The sequence below is a fragment of the Gymnodraco acuticeps genome, unplaced genomic scaffold (assembly GCF_902827175.1).
Source record: "Gymnodraco acuticeps unplaced genomic scaffold, fGymAcu1.1, whole genome shotgun sequence".
Lineage (NCBI taxonomy): Eukaryota > Metazoa > Chordata > Actinopteri > Perciformes > Bathydraconidae > Gymnodraco > Gymnodraco acuticeps.
The window spans coordinates 450,377-472,175 of NW_022989985.1; the positions used below are offsets into that span (position 1 = coordinate 450,377).

The following is a 21,799-nucleotide window of genomic DNA, read 5'->3' on the forward strand; positions in this document are numbered from 1 at the left end:
CAGTTTCCCGGGGATGTCTCTGTGCACAGCGAAAAGTCTGTTCTTCATGGGACACAAGTGAAAATCAGCATAATTGCACTAATTGCAGCCAATTTCTCACTGAATGGACCCCGCTGTCACATCTCACAACACAGGGGGACAAGAACATCTCATGGTCCCCCAGATGGAGATCAAAGAGAATAATAAGAAAAAAAACACTCAGTGATCATTCTCCATTCAGGCAGATGAAGGGGCTTGAAATAAAAAATAAATAAAGGGAGGAGACGAAACACAGAAGAAATTAATTTGAGTGTCTAAATCAAGTACCCAGGTCACGAGGCCACCTTGAGAACCAGGGCCCCCAATTTCCATTCAGGTCCGAAGTGTCGCGATATCCTGTGTGACAGACTCACAGCTCCCCGGGTTTCTCCAGGGAGTGAACCGAGTGAACCCCAACAAAACGTCTTTGTCAACATGTGAGAGCGGATCGGTCATGAGTGTCAACAAACAGTCTGAGGGGCATTCCTGTGTGCATTCCTGCGCCTCTTCAATTAAAAAAACGTGGTGCATCGCGTGTTTAGGCCCAACACAACTTTAAAAAAAACTTCACACAACCCCCAGGATACAACATAATGGAAGGCTCCAATTGGGAACAGCAGCCAAGACGCTTTATTCACCAAGGACACAGCTAATTTGTTCATTCAGTAGCAAGCCCAACATCTTAAGGGGAGAACCTCCCACGTGATTTTCTCATCCCATCAATACAGGGGCGTTATCAAACGTGTGCCCATCTTGCATTCAAGGGCATCTTGCGATTACCCATCAACCACTGCTTCCCCATACCTCTTTAATGTCTCTGCATTTAGGGGTAAGCCTTTGCTTCACGATTATTGCTTTGATTGTTTATGTTTTTCCACTTTTTGTATTTTTTTTATAAATCTGAATCCATTCTTTATAGCCTGTATTTCTTTCAGAGGTTTTTTCATTCGTTTCACCAAGTCTGCATCTTGATTCCACTCTTTTTTCATTCATGTACCTTTCTGTTCCTTCAGTTATGGCCTCGGGCTAGTTGCTCTCTATGACCCCCCTTATCTGTATCTCTTCCTGGGTGGGCTTCCTGTGAGTAAAGGTTGACCTTTCAACTTCACTTTGACCTTTGACCTTGTAGCTGTAGGCTCCTGCACTTAGGCCACAATAGAACCTGCCACTCACCCACTTTCCATCCTCTTTGCTCTGCATCTCACCCTCCAATCACCACCATTCCGTTCTTCTTCTCTTCACCCTCTCCTTTGTCAGACACATACCAGTGTGAGACAGGCTTTTCTGGGGTAACACACTTACTATACATTCTGTAGAGAGATGGAAGAAGGGGGAGACAGAGAGAGATAGAGCGGTATAGCAATGCAAGTCAAGGTCTGGTCTCCTGCATCCACAAGGAATATCCTTTATTATCTTCAATGGACTCATTCAGTATGGTAATGTGTATCAATTCAACAGTTTGAAAAAAGTCAATTAATGTAAGAAGAGTTTATCAGGTTTCATTATCTCAAGTGCAGGCATTGTCACACAGATGTCAACACATAAGATGAATTGTTTTACATGACTTCCTTTAATTTGTGTATTATTGACAATGCATTTTTTACTATGATGTATTCCATTCCATTACATGTTAATGTTAGACGCTTTTATCCAAAGCAACTTACATACTCAATACTGTGGACAATCCCAACAGGAGCAATTTGGGGTGAAGTATCTTGCCCAGTGACACAACATGCTGACTGTAGTGGGGTTTGAACCTGTGCTCCCTTGATCCGAGCACCACCCACTGCGCCACAGCCTCCCATCTTCTTGTGTACTGAATGTGACTGTGCATTTACCAGTCTATGGCATTTACTCAGCACAGAGGTCAATGTTATGCACTATAAATCACCTTTTGAATGAAATTACTTATTTTCTTTGTAGGCCTACCTGGGAGCTATGTCCCACCTGGTCTGGTTTCCTGTTTAAAAAAAAGACTGCTGTGTATGGTATGGAACGTATGGAACCGGCATGTTGCTTCACGATACATAGCTATATATTGCCATCTAGTGGTCACTAATAGAATTACAAATATGAGTTAACAGTTAAATACTATCAATATTATCATATTCGTGCCATTTTACATTTTTACAGGAGGAGAGGATTTACCCTTAACATGTTAGAGAACATTATCTTTGACAAAACTGTATCCACCTCCCTCTTGCGCTACTACTTCTCTAAGAAAAGCAAATGGGGCTAGCTAGGTCTGAAACAGGCTGATATCCCAGTGCATCTTGTGTACCATTTTACTCTTTCACATTTGTTTTGCAAGGCTGCATACGTCACATCTAAGACAACGTGATGTTGGTTAATTGCTGTAGTCTGGAAGCCAAATTCTTCCGTTGTCTTGTTACTTCTTTTCATATTTAATTATTTTAAACTATAAGAGCAGAGCCAAGCACAATACATTCCCAATATTGAGTTAAAACCGTTTCATTTTCGTTCCTTTGGTTTTGTACAAAGTTTTTAATTAATACCATCGTGTAATATGCAGGTTTCATATGATAGAGCCACCTGCATCTCACACCAGCTGGGTTACCATATGGCTTAAAAGACTATTACAGAGAACCTTATGGCAACCTGATCACAGAAAATGCTCATTTGCCCATGGATAAAACATACCCAGCTCCCTCAGTGCTTCACACAACTCTGCATATTTACAGCAGAACCTCTCACCAGTTAATGAAAGGAAAACATCTCATTAGTTCACTGAGGAGCTACAGTAATGCAAATGAAATCTAATTAATCAATTAGTGTGATCTTTCTTGTGTATTATATAACTTATGTCTGCTTAAAAGGCCTGTTGAGACATCATATAAGCCACAATGTATAATGATATACTTAACTGCTCACTCAACCTATGATTTATTTTGTATAGCAATGGTTGGCTGCGTAATTCAAGTACATGTAGACATGGTAATGAACTGTAGCATATAGTACATCTTATAAACGTTTAGGAAGTGGAGTTTAAGGATATCCCAATGAAGTGTTACCAAACATGTTGTTCCAGATTTGGTTCAAGTTAAATATAAATATTTTGAAGTAAACTTTTGTCACATCTGATTGTGAATATTTGAAAGATCTATCTTTAAGCAATGATTGACAAATGAAAAATACAATATTTTGAAATGTCATTTTAAATAAATGTATGAGCTATATACAGGCACCTATACTAATGTTTCCATGCAATTAGGAGAACGTCTTCAGGTTACCTTTTCTGTTTCTTCATGAACTGTAAATCTAAATGGATGAGTGGCCAGAAGGCTTTTGACATTTGAAATCTGACAGATCAGAAAATGTGTGCCTGTATAAGAATGTAAAATAAATCCATGTGAAAAAAACTATCATGCGCAACATACACAAAAAAAACTCAGAAGTCAGATTTTGAACTGCTCAGAACTTTTATTTCGAGGGAAATCAGGGTTAAAATTAAATAAAAATATAAAATTTAGATGGGCAGGTCTGTCTTTAAAGGGAGGGAGCTGACACAAGGAGAAGAGGAAGAGGCAGGAGGGGAACGACAGGAAGCTACAAAATTAAGTTTGTGGGATGAGCCTGGTCATTCAGGAAGTTATGTATAAAAAAAGAAAAAAGACTAGACAGATGCAGTTAGTTATTATAAACCCCACCCCCATCTGAAATGTCCTCATACGCAATCAGTGCTATAGCTCTCTTTTTCTGGTTTCTTACAGGAAGTTTTAGATTTAGATTTCTCTTCATCATAATTACCATTCCGTCTTAATGTAACATATTTTCCTGCAGTTTTGAAAAAAGTAAAGAAAAAGTCCTTCAAAAATAAAATGCAGCAACCACATTTTATGTTCTACTATTACATATACAGTATATATATATATAAATACATACATAAATATCTTACATGTACAACCAATTTTGAAATGGGGGAGGAAGAGAGAATCCAAAAGACTTATGAGGACTTGTGGAGGTGGGGGGAGCGGGACGAGGAGGCCCAAGGTTGCTCATTGTGAAGGTAGTGTGTCTCTGTTTTAGCTTTACACACGCGCACACACACATCCTTTTCGGGGAGAGGGGGCGGAAAGCATTCCTCAGTTGGCCCAGTAGGGGGAGCTGCCATAGCTGGACTTGCTGCCTTGGGTTTTCTGTTGCATGCTATTGGACTGATTGCGTTGACCGGGACCACCCTGTGGGGGGAAACAAGCCATTCAGTCAATAATGGTGAAAAAAGAGAAACAGGTTTATTACATTTTATTTTGTTTCTATGATAGACTTCCAGCTTCAGGAATATTTTCCATGAACCTTTTCACGGACACAAAAATCTATCTATAGATCAAGAATTGGTCCCGATGCTACTGACTGCTTAGCCTTAAGCATTAAGAGAACCTGACTAAAGTTCAAACCATCCTTAACTATTTTCTTCATAAAGGCCCATTACATTTTGAAGAATAATTAACCCACAAAAGTTACATTTATAAACAAAAACCGACCATTCGCATGTTTTGCAATCGTTCAACGCGGCCCTCGTTTACGTATTTTGGGAATCTTTCGTTCACTGTGGAGTTATGCAAGGGAAAAACATTTCTCAAGAATTTAAGGCAACATGAGGCGGGTGATTGATCTAAAAATGGTCCTTTTGTAGGTGAAGAATTCCATTATTGCACAGGAGTTGACTTGTCTAGTAGCCCAACTAGGCCCAACCTTTTCTTTTGGCATATTTGTGTTGTGAAAACCCTGGTAGGCAGAATGTGATGCATGACATTTTGTTTACCTGTCCATCTTGTGTGAGGTGATGGTGCAGCAGCTGGGAGTGGGGCTGTTGGTGCGGTGGCAGGATGTGCATGAAGGGAGCAGGGGCGTAGCCAGGAGCCCCCCCGGGGTTCAAGGGCCCCGCCCCCCCCAGTGCAGAGGGCAGGCTGAAGGGAGGCGGTGTCCCCGTGTGGAAGCCCTGCTTGTCAAATGACTGGAGAGAACAGAGACATACGACGTTACATTTGCAAGTCCAGAAAAAGAGCTAATATCATTTAGCTTTCAATAAACATGCTACTGTAACCAAAGTTTACAATATAAGTAAACGGGCAATTCAAAATGTGCTGATAAAGTGACAGTATTTTCTAGCTTCAATGAAGAGACTTATTTGCTAAATGGGTCACCGGAGTTATTTTAAGACCATTATCTAACAAGCATTACGTCTTGCACTAAATACAGGCAGAAGTCACTCACCTGAGCTTTGCTGTAGATTGACCCTCCCATGTCAGGTACGCCTCCACTGTTACCTGAGCCTGACAGTCCTGGAGCTGAGAGCAGAAGAATAGGAGGGAATAGGAAAGAGATAAAAAGGAAAGATTGAAATGAAGAAGGTTGGAAAGCAAAAAGGGAGGGAAGAAAACCATAGAGAGAAGAGGAGAGTAGAGGGGGTTAAGGGAGAAGAAGTACAACTGTGTCACTTCACTGATGATAATTGAATATGAAACATTTCAATCTCCACTGTTAGTAAGAGGGGGGCCAGCCAGTAGGAAGAAGCATATTAAGTGAGGAGGTGCAGAGGCATGTTCCTCACTTTTGCCTATATTCATTTAAATGCACATCAAAGTCCAGTCACACACACACGTGCATTTACACACCTCCCTCCAGTACACTCTTGACTGTAGAATCATCTGCAATTGTGAGTACATCCGTTTTTTCCCCTACACGGAAATGCCCACTGACATTGACTGGCTTTTAGAGTGTGCGCACATGTGTTGTGTATGTACCTTTCCCTGGGCCGCCGCCCGTTGATTTGGCCTGTGATTGGACAGAGCCTCCGTACCCTCCCTTACTGTACTCCCCACCGTGGGCTTGAGACAGGTCATCAAAGGCTGAAGGAGGAGGAGCAGGAGTACAGAAGAAGAGAGGATGCAGAGCGAGCAAAGGAAAGGGAGAGAAGAGAACGAGATAAGGTGAAGAGAAGAAGAGGAAAGATGATGGGCACAGAAAAGAGAGGGGGGCAGGGGAGAGAGAGGCAGTAAGGTAACCTGACTAAAATGGCAGCTGTGTCTATATTGAGCCGTGTTCAACTTCAGCAGGGGGTTTGAGCTATGCATGCAGCACAAGCCAAAAACACACAGGCCCAAGTCCACACACACATGCAGCATAAGGTGTATAAAGGGTTGGAAATTAAATGGTATTTTCTCCCTCTACACTGTCCACCCCCAATTCATTCCAAGGTCTCGGAATACACATTATGGAATTCAAAGAGTCCTTACGCCAAAACTTCTACAAGACAGTAACTTGTGTACTTTTTAGAATCATAACACAGAAGCGATTGGCCAGATAACGCACCAATCACCACCAGCACTTTTCCAACTGGTGAAGTCCATCAAATCAAGTAACCTTTCCACCTTTTCCTTGTGGCTGTGACAGTTTGTGCGATTGAGATATTTTTGCAGTAATATTTTTAAGATAAACCTGTGTTCAAATGCAACGCACAGGTTTAAGTAAGATACATCAAATAAAAACTGGATGAATTCCTAATTTCAAACATTTTATCATTAATTGACTAAAATACGATGTGCTGTCTGGAAACACCAGTCAGTCAGTCAGTCAGTCAGTGCAGTGACAGCCAGAACCTTCTTGTTTTGTTCTAGTCTTACCTGCGCCATATGCATGCTGTCCGTAATTGGGCTGATGCTGTTGATGATACTGATTGGAGGGGTTGGCAAGGCCCATTCCCGGTTGCTTGGCCGAACCAGGAGGCACAAAGACGGTGGGGCCGTACTGGAACGCTGAGGGAACACCTGGCATACCAGCGTAGTACGGCAGACCTGTAAAAAATAAATGATAAATTCCCATCGCTCATTGATCCTTTGCGAAGTCCCACCCCTCGCTGCTATTCTATCAAGCTGCTGAGGTTACCATGGAGTCCTGCGTTCGGGGGGACCATTAGGAATAAATGCTTGATTCAAGGATGAGTGGCCTGGCAATACTCATTGTGCTCAATTGTTTCGCACAACTTCAGCAAAGTGCTCAATCTGCTGAACCTCATAAAAAATAACTAAAATTAAATTAGCACGAGAATGGGAGATTCAGTCGATTATTTCCACATAAAAGGATTAGGATATGTGCTTGATAACGTCATCATTATCTCCAGGCCAAACAACGTCAGAGATCAAATTAACTCCGTGAGTCATCAAGGAATATTTTCTTGTTCAAATGTCTGGTGTAATCCGGTAAGAATGGTGTTGTCAATTAAGTCAACGGTTGAAAATGTTCCACAGAATGGCATCCCAGTTCCTTACCAGTGTATCCGTAGCCAGGGGGCAGAGGGGGGTTGAGGAAGGCCTGGTTCTGAGCTTGCTGCCCCTGGCTCTGGACCTGCCCCTGCACTCCGGCCTGTGGAGCCTGCGACTGCACCCCCGCAGAGGACAGGCTGGTGGGGGGGGCTGGAGATGAAGAATCATTCCTGCCAAACTTTGTTGCCTCACCTTGACAGAAAATGACAGTAAAGACAAAACGGATGTTGAAAAGAAAGTATCCGTTTAACAGCCAACATAAATTAGCAAAAGAAACAACCAAATAAGGAAAAGAGCCTAAAATGTCCATCTTAATGTAATCTGTTGCGCAAAACTCAATCGGCTGAACTGTGATAAATATGCATTATCACGAGAATGGGAGATTCAGTCGATTATTTCCACATAAAAGCATTAGGATATGTGCTTGTAAACATCATCATTATCTCCAGAAAAAGGGACGAAATAAATACAAAAGACAGACATTTCATAAAACCGGGAGTAATTGTGTTAAAAATGGACTTACCAGAATATGGATTATTGGCCAGGCTCTCTCTTCCAGGCATAGCAGCCGTAGTACCAGGGAATGTAACACCATAATAATCCTGAGTAGAAAGAGAAACAAATTAATTTAAAAGCCAAAGGTGGCCAATCAATACATCAAAGCTGACTACTTTGGGAATGTGTTGATTTCCAGAAAGCCGGGTACAGTGCAGGATAACCAGACTCACCATAGGAAGGCGAGACTGCAGCATTTGCAAGTCCTCGTATCCATAGATTTGCTGTCGAAATAAAAAGATAATGTGGAGAAGAATTAGTGATGATAAAATACTGCGTATGGGATACACATCTATGGGAGTACCTACTTAACCTCACGGTTTCCTGCCAACTCAACTTTCATCTACTCTGCTTTAATCAGTGCGTGCCATAGACGTCATGTCTGATCAGAAGCTACTAAACCAGTCATCACAAGCTCTATAGAACAAGGAGTGTCAAAACCAAAACACATTTCAGTTTATTAACTATTGGTAAACACATGGCTCTTTAAGATTGACAGAATGAAGATGCTAAACAGTTTCCATATAATATAACACTTCAATTCCTTTTGGTAATCAAGCCTTTGGATCACTAGGGAACTAATGAATACACAAACAAGTACATCAAAGATATCAGGAAAGTGTATAGTTACCGGGTAAGCAGGGAGCAACCCCCCCGGGCCCATGATGTACTGGTTTGCCAGGAGAGGTGGCACTCCTTGTGCCAAGTTGGGAGGAGCTTTACCTGAAGAGGACAAACAAGGATTTTTGGCTTGAATTAAATCAGACATTGTTTAAGTAATTACTTATCTTGGGATTTATATAATACTACAGAAAATGACAGTAAAGAAGACAACAAATGGAAGTTGAGAAAGATAATCTGTTAAACAGCCAACATGAAATAGCATAGAAGCAATCAAATAAGAAACAAAGTACATTGCGAAAGTGGTCTAAAATGTCCATCTTAATGAGTTGTGCTAAACTCAATCTTCTGAACTGGGATACGAAAAATACATTATCACGAGAATGGGAGATTCAGTAGATTATTTCCACATAAGGATTAGGATATGTGCTTGATAACGTCATCATTATCTCCAGGAAAAAAATGGACGAAATAAATAAAAGATACATACAGATGTGTGTGTAGCTTCATTTAACAGCAAGTCATTTTGTTATAATTTAACATCTGCCTAATATGAGTGTCAAAAGTGCCTGATTCCAAAGGCAATTGGGATGAGGAAGTCATTCTCCTTTGAAAGAATCTTTTGTAAATGAGTTCCTGTGTTACGGTGATGGGAACATTGAGCTTACCAGAGGTGGCGGTGAGCAGGGGGGCCCCGCGGTTGCTAGCAGCTAAGAGCGCAGCGGTTGTGCCGTTAGGAGTAAGTCCTGGTGCTCCAGATAGGTGCATACCATTGGAGATTGAACTGTTGACAGCCATAGGAATTGAGGGAATGGAATGGACAGCTTGGCTGGCCGACGAAAAGGCATGGAGGTGGCTGCTCTCCTCATGACTCATCTGCTGCTACAGGACAAGAGCAGAGTGAGTGAGCGGGAAGTAACCACTTAGTCTTTCAGATCAGGTCATGATATCTTCATAAATCAACTGTTAGTTTTCCTGAGAGCTTAGCTTAAAATAAAGTCCTGTATTCAAATAACCCAACTGCACTATAACTGAGTTAAAACAATAACTATGTTTTTGCTCATTGATCCTTTGCCAGGCCCAACCCCCATCAAGCTACTGAGGTTACAATGGAGTCCTGCGTTCGGGGGGAGGACTTCTTGTTTGGTCAATTACCATTAGGAATAAATGCTTGATTCAAGGACCAATAGTACTCAATTGGTTAGCACAACTTCAGCAGAGTGCTCAATCTGCTGAACTGGGATACAAAAACAAAACTTGTTTTTAAAAATACATTATCACGAGAATGGGAGATTCAGTAGATTATTTCCACATAAAAGGATTAGGATATGTGCTTGATAACGTCATCATTATCTCCAGGCCAAAGTCATCAAGGAATATATTTTCTTGTAAAATGTCCGGTGTAATCCGGCAAGAAAGTCTAGTATTCAAATAACCCAACTGCTCAATAACCGAGTTAACACAACTATGTTCTATGCAACAATGCCATGTCCTTATATAGCCATATCTGCAAAGTAATGTAAGAGTAATTGTGTGTGTGTGTAAGCATAAACAAACACTTACAGTGAGGGAGGAGCTTGTGGCAAGGGCCAATCCAGTTGAGTGAGTACTGGTCACATGACTAGAGGAAGCAAAAATAATTCAGTAAACCTGCTTAAATCTATTAGGGCGACAAAAGTACTTTACACAGGAAACATTAGCAGAACAATGGGAGATTCAGTATATTATTTCCACACAAAAGGATTAGGATATGTGCTTGTAAACGTCATCATTATCTCCAAGGGGGAAAAAGGGACAAAATAAATTAATCAAGGTGCAATACAAAATACCATTAAACCACCGTACCTGCTGAGCGAGGGGATGGATGTTGAGTGGGAGGGTGTAACAGCAGGGGAAGGGATGTGGTGGCCACTGTCACTCGTCATAATGGGAGACTCAGTCATCACTGTTCTGGACGCTGACGTAGCTGAACAAAAATAAAATGTTTGATGTCAATTTTTGTGGGTTGATGTTACAAGCTGTTTGTGAGAGAAAATAATGACAAGTAATCGGAAAAAAACCAGACATGGTTGAGTATGTCCTGGTGATTATCAAACATCCTTCACTTTCAGTAAAAGGACAGTTTCCATTTACTACTGGATGCATTTAGCAATCAATATCATATTGGATTTGATTGGCCACTCCGGTTGCCGAGTGTACTTACTTTCTTGATTGCTCTGTGTCTTCATGCCATTGTAGCCATTCTATGAAAAGAAGAAATCATCTAAGTGTTATCATTTGATTTGTTATGTCAGATTTTAAGTAGACCGTTTCTAGAAATAACAGTGAAGTTAGCACACATCCTATTGTCATTAGAGGCATTATTAGGATAAGCCCCTTGAGCAGAGTTCCCGTTAGCCGCTAATTACCAGACTATGACCGGTAAAATATGCTGTAGACCGGCAAATCTAAATCTCTCCGGTCAAAATAATTTCCCCTTAGCGCAATACCGCATCAGTTGCGCCACTGATGTGACAGACAAGAATAGTCAATTCTAATGTCTAACACTTAATGTGGAGAAAGAGATGTCCTGTATGGGTTGATTGTGCGTTGATCTGTTGGTAATGCCTCGGGGCATGTAAACAAATGCATAATGCTGCGCTATACGTTGTGGCCTCACCCGGTAGCATAGCAACGCTTATTGTTTAAATGTCTTTTAATAAGCAGGTAGTCCTATCATCAGCTAGATCTGATCGATATGGACATAAACGCGAGTGAAGTCTAATCTGACAGGAGAGAGAGATCAGTTGCTGCTGACAAGTCGACACGCAGCTCTGCATGATCACCTGCAGCGGTGAGCGGAACAAAACACACTTCAGGTTAGAATATCACACGTAGCTATTTTAATGACCTCTCAAACTACCTAAACTAGTTATAGATAAGTTTAGTTTTACTGTCGGGTCACTCATTACTGATCCGTGAGCCGCATGATACTGACAGGAGAAGGAGAGAGCGCTCCGTTTATTATTCCTGTGTTATTATAATTACTGTAGACTTTTGAATAGTTAATCTACTATAATTAGTTTGGTTAATATCGAATAATATCAATTTGTTTTAAAGCACAATACATAACAAAGAAGACTTTTGACCGGCACTTTTCAAATTTTGTCCGGAAGATTTAAACTTTAACGGACATGTTGACCGGCGAAAAAATATTCTAACGGGAACTCTGCCCTTGAGATGATCTCGTTTTCAGGGGGGGGGGGGGGGGTCCTTATGCACTTGAAGAAAAAGGTTTGTCCTCACTGTAAGAGAAGCAGCTGATTGAACATCTTGGCTCTGAGAGTAGCCCATATGAGGGGGCAGGGACCTTTGCCCACTGGTGTCCATCCGGTTGGCTGGAGGAGCGACTGAAGAGGGTGGAGCCGATGCACTGGGAAGACCCATAGAGGGGGAGGGCGTGGCGCTGGGTAAACCCAAGGATGGTGACGGGAAACTGGGATCTGAGACGCCCATGGTGGGTAGGCTGCTCATGTGTTCACTGTTCACAGGACCAAGAGAAGGGAAAAGATGGATGAATACACAATAACATTGAGAAAGCTAAATGAGTAAAAGGTGGGATGTATTATTACTGATTTAATTTAAACAGCCAACATAAAATTGCACTAAAGCAACCAAATAAGAAAAAGAAAGTACATTGCGAAAGTTGCCTAAAATGTCCATCTTAATGTTGTCAGTTGTGCTAAATGCAATCTTCTGAACTGGGATAATAAAATATATACACATTATCACGAGAACGGGAGATTCAGTAGATTATTTCCACATAAAATGATTAGGATATGTGCTTGTAAACGTCATCATTATCTCCAGGAAAAAAAGGGGACGCAATAAATAAAAGATACATAGTGTGTAGTTTCATTAAACAGGTAGTAATTGTGTTAAAATGTAACATCATTTAGATACATGTGTTTAAATCTGTACTGCTGGAGTAAAAGGTGGGATGTATTATTACTGATTTAATTGAAAACATAAAAGCAGTTTTCTCTTTGTAACTTGTGCCTTACACCATTTCAAAACAACTCACACAAACCTCATGGATCCTGGCTGGGAGAACAGGCTGCTCTGCTGCTGTTGCTGCTGCATGGGGACAGCGGTGGGGACAGTCATGGGAACCGGAGCTGCCGGAGCCTGGCCCTGAGTCAGGGCGTGTTCCCTGGACGACTCTTTCTGTCCCATGTCTACTGCTCCACCACCAGCCTCAGAGCCAAAGTCAAGAGCCCCAAACTGAACATTCAGGCCGGGGATATCAGCTGAGCCCGGCATCTCTACTGCCGATGACGGGATCTGAAAAGACAGGAGGGGATTGAGTATAGCTGATAACTTTATAACCAATTTTATATATGTTTTTTTTTATATATATATATGTGTTTTTCTACTATGTATGATACATAAAAGCATCAGATGTTTCAGTGTGTGTGCAAGGTTCTCTTTAGTCCAAAAATGAATGTAGGTGTTAACTTGTTAATGGCAATGTTCAGTCAAAATATTTCAAATTGCCACTTGAATGTGTTACAGTATAAATTGCCATGACTTAAGCAGCAAGCTTTAACAAATAAAAAGGTATCAGATGGATATACCGAAAAAGTATTGAATATTTATTTGCACCCTTTGTGTTTGTTGACAAGATATTCTCTGTGATTATGAAAAATAAAGTCATGAGAGTTCAGTTTACAGCTTTAGGAAACTATTTGTTGAGCCTGTCACATCGTCTTGTCAAGCATGCAAGAGCAGATCTATTACTGAAAATAATTCCAGCTTCTACTATGTCTAACAAGTAACAGTCCTTTGTTATGGTTTCAGTGAAGTTAACACTTGTGTTGTCATATAAGAACCTTCATATTTTAGAGGCGCTTACCTTTGAGGAAGGAGGTACTCGGCGTCTCTGTGTCTTTAGCTGCCGCTGAGGGGGTTCTGTGACAGAAGGCTCCATGCCTGGATACTTCATTCCTGGAGAGGCTCCATCTCTCATAAGAGAGACTGAGGACTCATGACCTAAAGAATATTAACACATTTGTTAAAGTCAAAGTAATTGTCAGAGCAGAACACAATGATAATTCACAGATACTGTTAGTGCGTTTGCACTTCTACAGATGCACTGAAAAACAATTGCTTAGGTAGTTGTATAGCAGGCTAAAATAATTTTGTGTTTTTCAGTCCACAGTGATCACAGTCCACAACGGCAAAAGGTACACTTCAAATGTTGCCCTCACCTTCGCTAGCCTTATATCATACATCTATTAATTATTAATATACCACCGCTATGCAGCCGTACCTGGCGGTGTAGGGACGTGTGGAGCATGCAACATGCCCAGAGGCTCTGTGCTGGGGAGGTTGGAGGACTGCTGCCTCAGCGACAGCTGGCTGAGCACCGCTGAAGGCTCCGGTTGAAGCTTCATGGCCACTGAAGAGAATGGAGATACATTTATCATTTTACTGCAGTGCACATCTTGCATAGTAAAGAGGTAATAGGCATGTCTTACAATGTGTTAGATTTCTCATCCACTTACTGTGATGGGCAGTAACAGAGCCATTCTCCACTCTCTGAGTCTTGATCTCTGCAGAGGGGACAGGAGCAGGGTTCTGTATCGGGGATGGCCCTGCGTCTTTGGAACCGCTGACGTTGCTGGCTGATGCCAACGTCGGACCAGCTCTCTGACCGAGCCGAGGCCCGTTAAGTGGCTCTGACGCCCGGACATCAGCGGCAGGGGTCGGCTTAGGCGCATTGAGAGAACCGAACCCGGAACCCAGGACAGAGGACTGGTAGGATGAGAGAAACAAAATAAGAGTTGAATACACTGATACCATGTACAAGTGTTTGCTGGTGCTGTCATGTGTAAGTGCATGTATGTGTGGCTTTCTGTACCAGTGCAGCATGTGCGTAGGTGGAACTAGCCGAGGCGGCATGGGCGTAGCTGTTGGCTGTTGCGTGTGCGTAGCTGTGTGTTGCAGTGCGTCCATTGTGGTGGGAATTGGTAAACACCAGGCTTTGGCCCAAATCCTCAGCTGAAGGTCCATCAACTATGGCCCCCAAGTCAGAGTCCACTCCAGAATTAGGCAGTAGACCAGCAAGGTCCGCACTGAGGAGAAGCAATGGACAAGGGAGCAGAAAGAGTGAGGGGAATAGAGAGGAAGAGAAATAAGGAATTTAATGAAGTGGGTCAAAAAGGAAAAGATAACCAAACTGATCAAATAAAGTGTTTATCCAAAATAAGCTTGATGTGTAAAAAGCTTAATTTATTTTATGAAGTGTGTTAAGTTGAATGCACAAATGGGCAGGGTGGCTTACTTTTGTCCAGGTGTGATGTTGGCTGGAGGAGAAGAGGCAGTGAATACTTTGGTCTCAGACAACTGTAAAAAAAGACATGGGCAAACACAGGCACCCATCAGATTAATCTAGGCATATGTGCTGTGCAGCCGAAACCATTCAGAGCCATATTCATTAGCCTTACATCCTCATTCCAGTCCTCTGAAGCCCAGTCTTCAACCTGGCCTGTCCATGGCCCTAGGATAAAAAATAAAAAAAAGACAAGGAAATCAGCTAAGTTAGTATTGCCAGGGTCTCACATACTCAGTGCTATGAGTTCAACTGTTTGGGGACTTTTTTTGTTTTTACATGTATGCACTCGTATGCCCTAAATGCATGTTACTAACTAAGCATCCCTAGAGTTTTTGTGTCTCTTAGCTGGAAGTTGGTCAGTATTAAAAGCTACTGAGGTTACCAGGGGAGGACTTATCGTTTGGTCAATTTCCATTAGGAATAAACGCTTGATTCAAGAATGGCAATTTTACTCAATTGGTTAGCACAACCTCAGTGCTCAATCTGCTGAACTGGGTTAATAAAAACCTTTAACAAAATACATTAGCACGAGAATGGGAGATTCAGTCGATTATTTCCACATAAAGGATTAGGATATGTGCTTGATAACGTCATCATTATCTCCAGTCCAAAGTCATCAAGGAATATATATTTCCAAAATGTCTGGTGTAATCCGGTAAGAAAGTCTAGTATTCAAATAACCCAACTGCACAATAATTGAATTAACACAACTGTTTTATGCAAAAAGGCTATTTCCTTATATAGCCACATTTGCAGAGTAATGTAATGACTAGGGCCAGGACTCGATTAAAAAAATTAATCTAATTAATTAGAGGCTTTGCAATTAATTAATCGAAATTAATCGCATTTTTAATCGCATATAAATATTTGACCCGAGAACAGTGAGAAGCAATTTTTTTCACATGGATTTTAGTATACCATTAGGCGCATTCACACCGCAGTACTTTTCCCACAAAGGTTCATGAGAACAAATGAAGCCGCTGACGTCAATTCTTCTTCTTCTGCTTTGGGTTTACTGGCAGGCAGCAAACCACTTCACGGCGTATACTGCCGCCCAAAGTCCCCGGAGTTGGGGAAGGCTTCAGTAGAAGCTGCTGGGAGTCCCAGCAGCTTCTACTGAAGCCTTCCGAGTAAATCGCCAGAACGCCGACACCTCCTCATCTCCACCGCTCCATGTTTTATTTTGTGTTGCCATAAGTTAGTCTCTCTGCGTTTCTGCGCTGGGCTAATGCTAATAATGCTAATGCGAGGATAATAAAATGGCGGCTTCACCAAACTTTTTGGGAGTTTTACGGGGCGTGGTTTGCAATCCGCCCAGCCAATCAGAAATATAGCTCTTTTCTCACAAGAGAGCCGTACGAAAGTCCCTGCTCTCTAGCAGCTCTCTGCTCTCTAGCAGGGACTTTCGTGGGGGTAAAAAGGTTCTCATGAACTAATTTTAGTACCGGCTCTTTTTGGTGTGAACCATAGACTGTATGGTGTGAACGCGATAAAAGAGGCTAACGTCCACGCTAGCTGCTATATGTTTTTGCATTGAGGTGATACTTGAGGCTTGATGTGCTGCGGTGATATGCGAATTCCTTTTTGCATAATTTGCACACAACCGTGCTCTTATCGACGCTTCCATCCGTCCGTTTTTTAAAACAACATTTCCCACTGTTGTTCACTGTGGTTTGTTGTTGTCTGAAGTCATGAACGTTAGTTGGTGCTCCAGTATAATCGGTACGCCTGAAACTCATCCAGTGAGAAACGTTCCGTGGTGCAAAAATAAGTGCGATTAAAATGCGTTAATTTTTTTAACGCGTTAATTTTTGTGTAATTAATTAATCTTAATTAACGCGTTAAAGTCCCGGCCCTAGTAATGCCCCGTTCACACCAACGCAGCTCTGTGCTTGCGCTCTTCTGGTTCGGAACCGGTTTTCCTTTTCAGCCCCCCGTTTTGTTCACACCGCCCAGAGCCCGACTGGTGCTGCCGCTGCTGCGTCATGACGTCACCGTTTACGTCGCTGATTTTCTCCCCAACGGCGCACACAACAACAACAATGGGGGACTGCGTCGGGTCAATGATCGTGTTGCTTTTAATCACACGAAGCCAGATTAAATTAAATAACGACTTCTCCAAACTTATACTTTTCTCCAGAGTGCCGTGGTTCATTGTTTATTAATGTGTTTCAGCGGCATTTACCGACCGCTGCAGTGCTGCTCGCTGTTTGGCATCACAACGCTGTTATGAAAGTTTCTCTGGTATAAAATGGGTGATGTTAGCTTAGCAACCGAAGCTAAACTGACTCTTGACAACTTGTTGCTATCCTATTTTGGCATAAGCCGTTTTCTACAGGCACATTTTACATTATGATTCTACTTGTGATAGTCGGACATGACAACCTGTGCAGCCAATGTATTGATTCCATCCGATAGCTGCTATAATACAAAACGTTTATATATATATAGTTTTTTTATTATATATAAGTTTGCATTTTATATTGGCCATGTTTTAATGTTATTATACTTTTTTAAAGGTTTTTTGTGGAGTTACTTTGGGTGTTTTCCAATGTCCATTGTCAGGGTCTAAGGACAGAGGGTGTTGTCTGCTGCACACCCATGAAAGCCCCCTGAGACAAATGCGTGATATTGGGCTATATGAAACAAATTTGATACCAAATCAAAAAAGTCAAATTAAAAGCCTGCTTCAAAACATCTTATGTTCTGTTATTTTACTTACCAGATCCTTCGGCAGGTCCATTGCCATCCCATGCCTCCTGGCGAGCTCGAGAGTTAGCTCCATAGTCAGATGGATTGAAGGTGCTGAAAGAAGTAGACAGTGGAAAACAAGAAAGGTGAGGAGACAGGTAAGGTAGATGAGCCAAGAAAAAAAAATCAATGAGAATATCATCTGGTATGCTGTCGCTAATAAATGAGGAGATTCAGAAACGTTATTCATCTACACGTTTGTTTTTTAAGATATGTGCTTGTTATTACCATCATCACCTCCTCATCCGACTTAAGATCACAATGGACACATGTTCTTACCCCATTCCCTCACCGGAGAACCTGGTGCCATCAGCTGCTCTTCCTCTACCGCGAACCCCTGCCCCTGAGGAAACAAAACAACCATCTGTTGTAATCATTGATCTTTGTTGAGCATTAGCATACCTGCATTAATGTGTCTGTTTATTTTAATATTAAGTTATATTTTCCCTTTTTTGTTCTACAATGAAAGCATAGCAGTTAACTGCCTGAAATTGATACCAAACCAATCTGTAGGATACAAATTAAGAAGCATGAGCTATTGAGGTTGAGCTATTAACTGTTGACAGGCTGTCTGAACAACTCATAAGGTCTGCATTTCTATGTTCAGAATCATTGAACCTCTGGGAATATTGATTTAGCGACTAAACTGCTAAAACATTCATAGATATTAAATAAGTTTCCTTTCTCCGCTGTTAAAAGCACAACAAATCTGACCCAATTTCCTCTGAACCAGGCCTTGATCAACCTCACCATTCTTTATCACAAAATGCCAACACATCAAGTCAGATCCTACTCCCTTTCAATCTCTTTATCTATTGACAACCTGCCTCACCAAACACTCAAGCAGCTGCAGGGACTGAGCACATTCCACACATGTTGAGTGCTGCAACACTCTAAATGCCTGCAGACACAAATAGATGTGTTGCCAGCTACTTCATCAAAACATAAAAAACCCTATCTTATCATCGCTGTTGACAAGAAGACATTATTAAATGTTCTTAAAGCATACATTTCAGTTTCTAGCCTGCAGTCATTCCATTTTTTTTAATGTATCGTAAAAAGAGCATCTGAAAAATGTGGTTGTAGCTTTGGATCCAGCTTTATTCCATAATAATTGTATACTCAAACTGTGAGCTTTTGGTTTCATTGCTAACAAATGGCAATGTAGTAAATAATCCATGAAGGAGTGTAATTTCTCATATGACTCACCTCTGCCACGCCCTCTGCGCCCACGGTCTCCCCCCCTTTCTCCAGGTGCCACCTCAAACCCATTCTCTTCTAACCGACCTGGAACCAAACAAACAGTGATTCATTTAAATTAGGAAGCTCATTGTGAACAATAAAGTGGAATAAAAAAATAACGTGGGGGTTTTTAATGAAACCTGCTGGTAAATTAAAGTGTATTAAATCTGGGAGAGACGGTTAGTTGACAAATCCATATACCAACCATACTTTAAGCAACATAACAGTGATAATAAACAGTCGTCAATGAGGACATTATTTCAACAAACTAACAGGGAACATGCAGCAGATACATAAAACATATAGAGAGGCTTACCTTCACGCCCTCGACTGATGCCTCTGCCCCTCCTGTTGGACGCCCCACGTCCTCGACTAGCCTCTCTCTCTCCTCCCCTTTTCTCTCTGCTCTCCTTTATCTCTGAGGGTCCTTCTTTCACAAGGCTCCTCTTTTTCCCCACCGTCTCCCAGGAGCTCTGACAGAGGTAAACCAGAGAAGAAGAATTTTTAAATACATTTTTTTTAAAAACACTTGTATTGTGCATATGTGAATTCTTCAAAACCCAAAGGAATTGCAAACAGATGCAAACACAAGCATAATAAAAAGTATCATATCAGTTTGGCTCAGGAATATATCTATAAGACTCTTACTGGGTCAGAGGTGCTCTCCAGCATAAAATTGATGGCTCTGTTTACATCTTCGTTGCAGTCATGGAGGGCAACCACACACTCATCTTGAGTTTTCCCAGTTACCTCAATCAGCTTTGAGTAGGAAAAACAGACAGTCTTATGTTAGATCATCAATGAGGGCTGTAATGTTCAAAATGTTAAGTTTGAATATAGAAGACTGTTACCTGTTTAACCTTGTCTTCAAAGTCAGCATCATTTTTGTCGTAGATCACTTCGGCTAAGCGAATCTGTTCTGCTGTTGCCTGGTAGAGAAACAGACTTCAGTTTAAAACAATACATTAAGAAGACAGAGTCTGTCCTTTATCTTTTAATGCCAGACTATTTCTCACCTATCTACCATGCTTGTAAGCAAAGAAGCTTTCTGAAGACATTAATGTGAGGATATTCACGATTATCACAAAAATGGGAATTCAATCGACCTAACTTGTTTTGCAATCTGTGATACCTTTTATCTTTCCATCCATATTCAGTATGATAACGTTTTTTAACTAAAAATGTATTTATCACTTTGAGGCAACCTTTGGTTAGATTAAACAATAATACTTGAACAGGAGAGGCCTGGATTCACCTCTGAATGTCCAACAGTGACCCCTCACCTGTATCTGTTTCTGTGGCTGTGTTGTCTGTGTGGTGGCGGGCAGCACTCTGTCCCGAGGCCCTCGGGCTGGATTGCTGACCACTGAAGTCATCATATACAGTATATACAAAACAATGTATGTACAAAATAGAAAAATCTGGGGGAGAGAGGAAGAGGGAACATAAGCAAAGTTGAATGACATAGAATTGTGAGTTAGTAAAATCGCTATGTGAAATATAATACTGAATAAATGTCGAATACAAGTACAATAAACGAGCTAAGAGCAGACTGAGACTTACTGTTGTTAAGTATACCATGTAAGTCTATAACCCCATCTGTCGCCCCCCCCCCCCCCCCCCCGGGTTAAATTTAGCCAGCCAAGAGGGGACTATCCGGGTGTCAACTTACAACCCTCCCTCAGTCTACCACACAAAAACACAACGAGTATGCCCCACCATATGTTAAGGGTATTAAGAATAATAACCGTCACCTAATAAATACGTTTAGATAGCGACAGCGATTCGGAATTCGACTAAAAGTATAACGTAACCTAACACAAAATATATTGGGCTTAACGCCATGCTGAGCTGTGTCTAAGGAAATTGCAAGCATACACACGTTCCGTGGGTTAGATTGTACCACATAAAGTGACTCATTTGAGCAAGTAATATTAACGCTAACAAGTGACAACATGTCAGCCTGTTAACACAACAAATGATGTCGACCGGCTCGGATCATACGGAATCGTAAACGCATTAAAGTGAACGTTACAAGAAGCTCGAAGGAAATATGAGCCACACTGCTAACTTTCACATTAGCTTTAGCTCTGTCAACTAACGTTAGCACGGGCTAGCTTTAGCCTGCCTCGTCTTTGTTCCGTGTGCGATACACACACGGTGTATAAGGTTAAAATATAATATTACAACTACCGCCAAGATATCAGTGTTTTTTTATATAGTAAGTTAACCTGTGCGTTATTGTGATTGGGTTCGTGAAGTCACCTCGACTCACGTAAAAATAATAAACAAAGTGCGACGATGTACCCTATTGTGTTAACCAAGAGAGAAGCTAACGTTAGTCACTCAAAGCTACATGTAGCTAAAGTTAGCAGCAGCAAACATAACCGAAACTAAACGAACACACGAGAGGTTATCAACATTTATCTAAACTGATATTGTATTACTGTTTGTGTGTGGGGGGACGTATCGAAGAATCGTGTGTCCCCTTCATGTTTAACTCCAGCGGCTATCAGCAGTTACGTTAGCGAACTGACCCGGCATGTGAACGGCCCGTCCGCATACAATGAGCATTACGGATACGACGCTAGCTTGTTAGCTAGTAAGTTAGCTAGTTAGGACACCACCGAAAAGGACAAACTGTTTCTCTGAATCGACCGATCATTTTTCTATAAACTACTGTAAAAGTTGTACGATAGGCTGACTGTGTCGTTCAAACGGCTTTCAATTCGAAAACAATATAACAACAAAATGTATATTCTTCATTTTACCTGCTAACACGCTTCGCACAGCCAGCAGCAGCAGATGCTGTCACGTGACCCAACGCGCCGTTGTTCAACGAGGAGAAGCCAACACTGCCAACCATAACCCTACAAGATGATCACGTGGTTCAACAACGTGCCCTTGCGTGCGCGTTCCTGTGTGGGAGCGCGCGTTGCTGTAATATTTCCAG

General features: G+C 41.6%; 1 protein-coding gene and 5 non-coding genes across 12 annotated transcripts; all 6 read right to left on the reverse strand.

Moving 5' to 3' along the window:
• Nucleotides 1-3,439: 3,439 nt before the first annotated feature.
• On the reverse strand, nt 3,440-21,734 carry LOC117543889 (ubiquitin-associated protein 2-like). Of its 7 annotated transcripts, none has more exons than XM_034212515.1 (29): nt 21,618-21,734; nt 20,130-20,267; nt 19,698-19,775; nt 19,495-19,605; nt 19,163-19,319; nt 18,814-18,891; nt 17,884-17,947; nt 17,576-17,658; nt 14,966-15,018; nt 14,803-14,864; nt 14,380-14,593; nt 14,024-14,273; nt 13,789-13,917; nt 13,372-13,508; nt 12,547-12,800; nt 11,763-11,997; nt 10,681-10,720; nt 10,323-10,443; nt 10,041-10,098; nt 9,146-9,359; nt 8,488-8,579; nt 8,030-8,080; nt 7,825-7,903; nt 7,308-7,493; nt 6,663-6,833; nt 5,784-5,888; nt 5,254-5,327; nt 4,802-4,993; nt 3,440-4,217 (listed from the first exon to the last, which is right to left on the reverse strand). In XM_034212515.1, exons 2-29 carry the CDS (start codon nt 20,223-20,225, stop codon nt 4,122-4,124), a joined length of 3,480 nt encoding a protein of 1,159 aa, XP_034068406.1. In that variant the 5' UTR covers nt 20,226-20,267; nt 21,618-21,734; the 3' UTR covers nt 3,440-4,121. The 7 variants fall into 7 exon arrangements, with proteins under 7 accessions (XP_034068406.1, XP_034068408.1, XP_034068405.1 ...); XM_034212517.1 differs by having other exon boundaries at nt 9,146-9,353; nt 12,541-12,800; XM_034212514.1 differs by having other exon boundaries at nt 9,146-9,356; nt 12,541-12,800.
• On the reverse strand, nt 7,677-7,750 carry LOC117544028. The gene has a single exon (XR_004568634.1). It is a non-coding gene; the product is annotated as a small nucleolar RNA SNORD121A (small nucleolar RNA).
• LOC117544027 lies at nt 9,761-9,838 on the reverse strand. The gene has a single exon (XR_004568633.1). It is a non-coding gene; the product is annotated as a small nucleolar RNA SNORD121A (small nucleolar RNA).
• LOC117544029 lies at nt 10,183-10,261 on the reverse strand. The gene has a single exon (XR_004568635.1). It is a non-coding gene; the product is annotated as a small nucleolar RNA SNORD121A (small nucleolar RNA).
• LOC117544026 lies at nt 12,251-12,329 on the reverse strand. Its single transcript, XR_004568632.1, has one exon. It is a non-coding gene; the product is annotated as a small nucleolar RNA SNORD121A (small nucleolar RNA).
• LOC117544025 lies at nt 15,385-15,461 on the reverse strand. The gene has a single exon (XR_004568631.1). It is a non-coding gene; the product is annotated as a small nucleolar RNA SNORD121A (small nucleolar RNA).
• Nucleotides 21,735-21,799: the final 65 nt, after the last annotated feature.

Coding starts and splice junctions, on each gene's coding strand:
- LOC117543889 (XM_034212512.1), bottom strand. CDS start 20,225: ATGATGACTTCAGTGGTCAGCAATCCAGCCCGAGGGCCTCGGGACAGA. Junction 14,274..14,379: donor CCTACGCACATGCTGCACTG/GTACAGAAAGCC, acceptor TCATCCTACCAG/TCCTCTGTCCTGGGTTCCGG. Junction 4,218..4,801: donor ACCTCACACAAGATGGACAG/GTAAACAAAATG, acceptor TTCCCCCCACAG/GGTGGTCCCGGTCAACGCAA.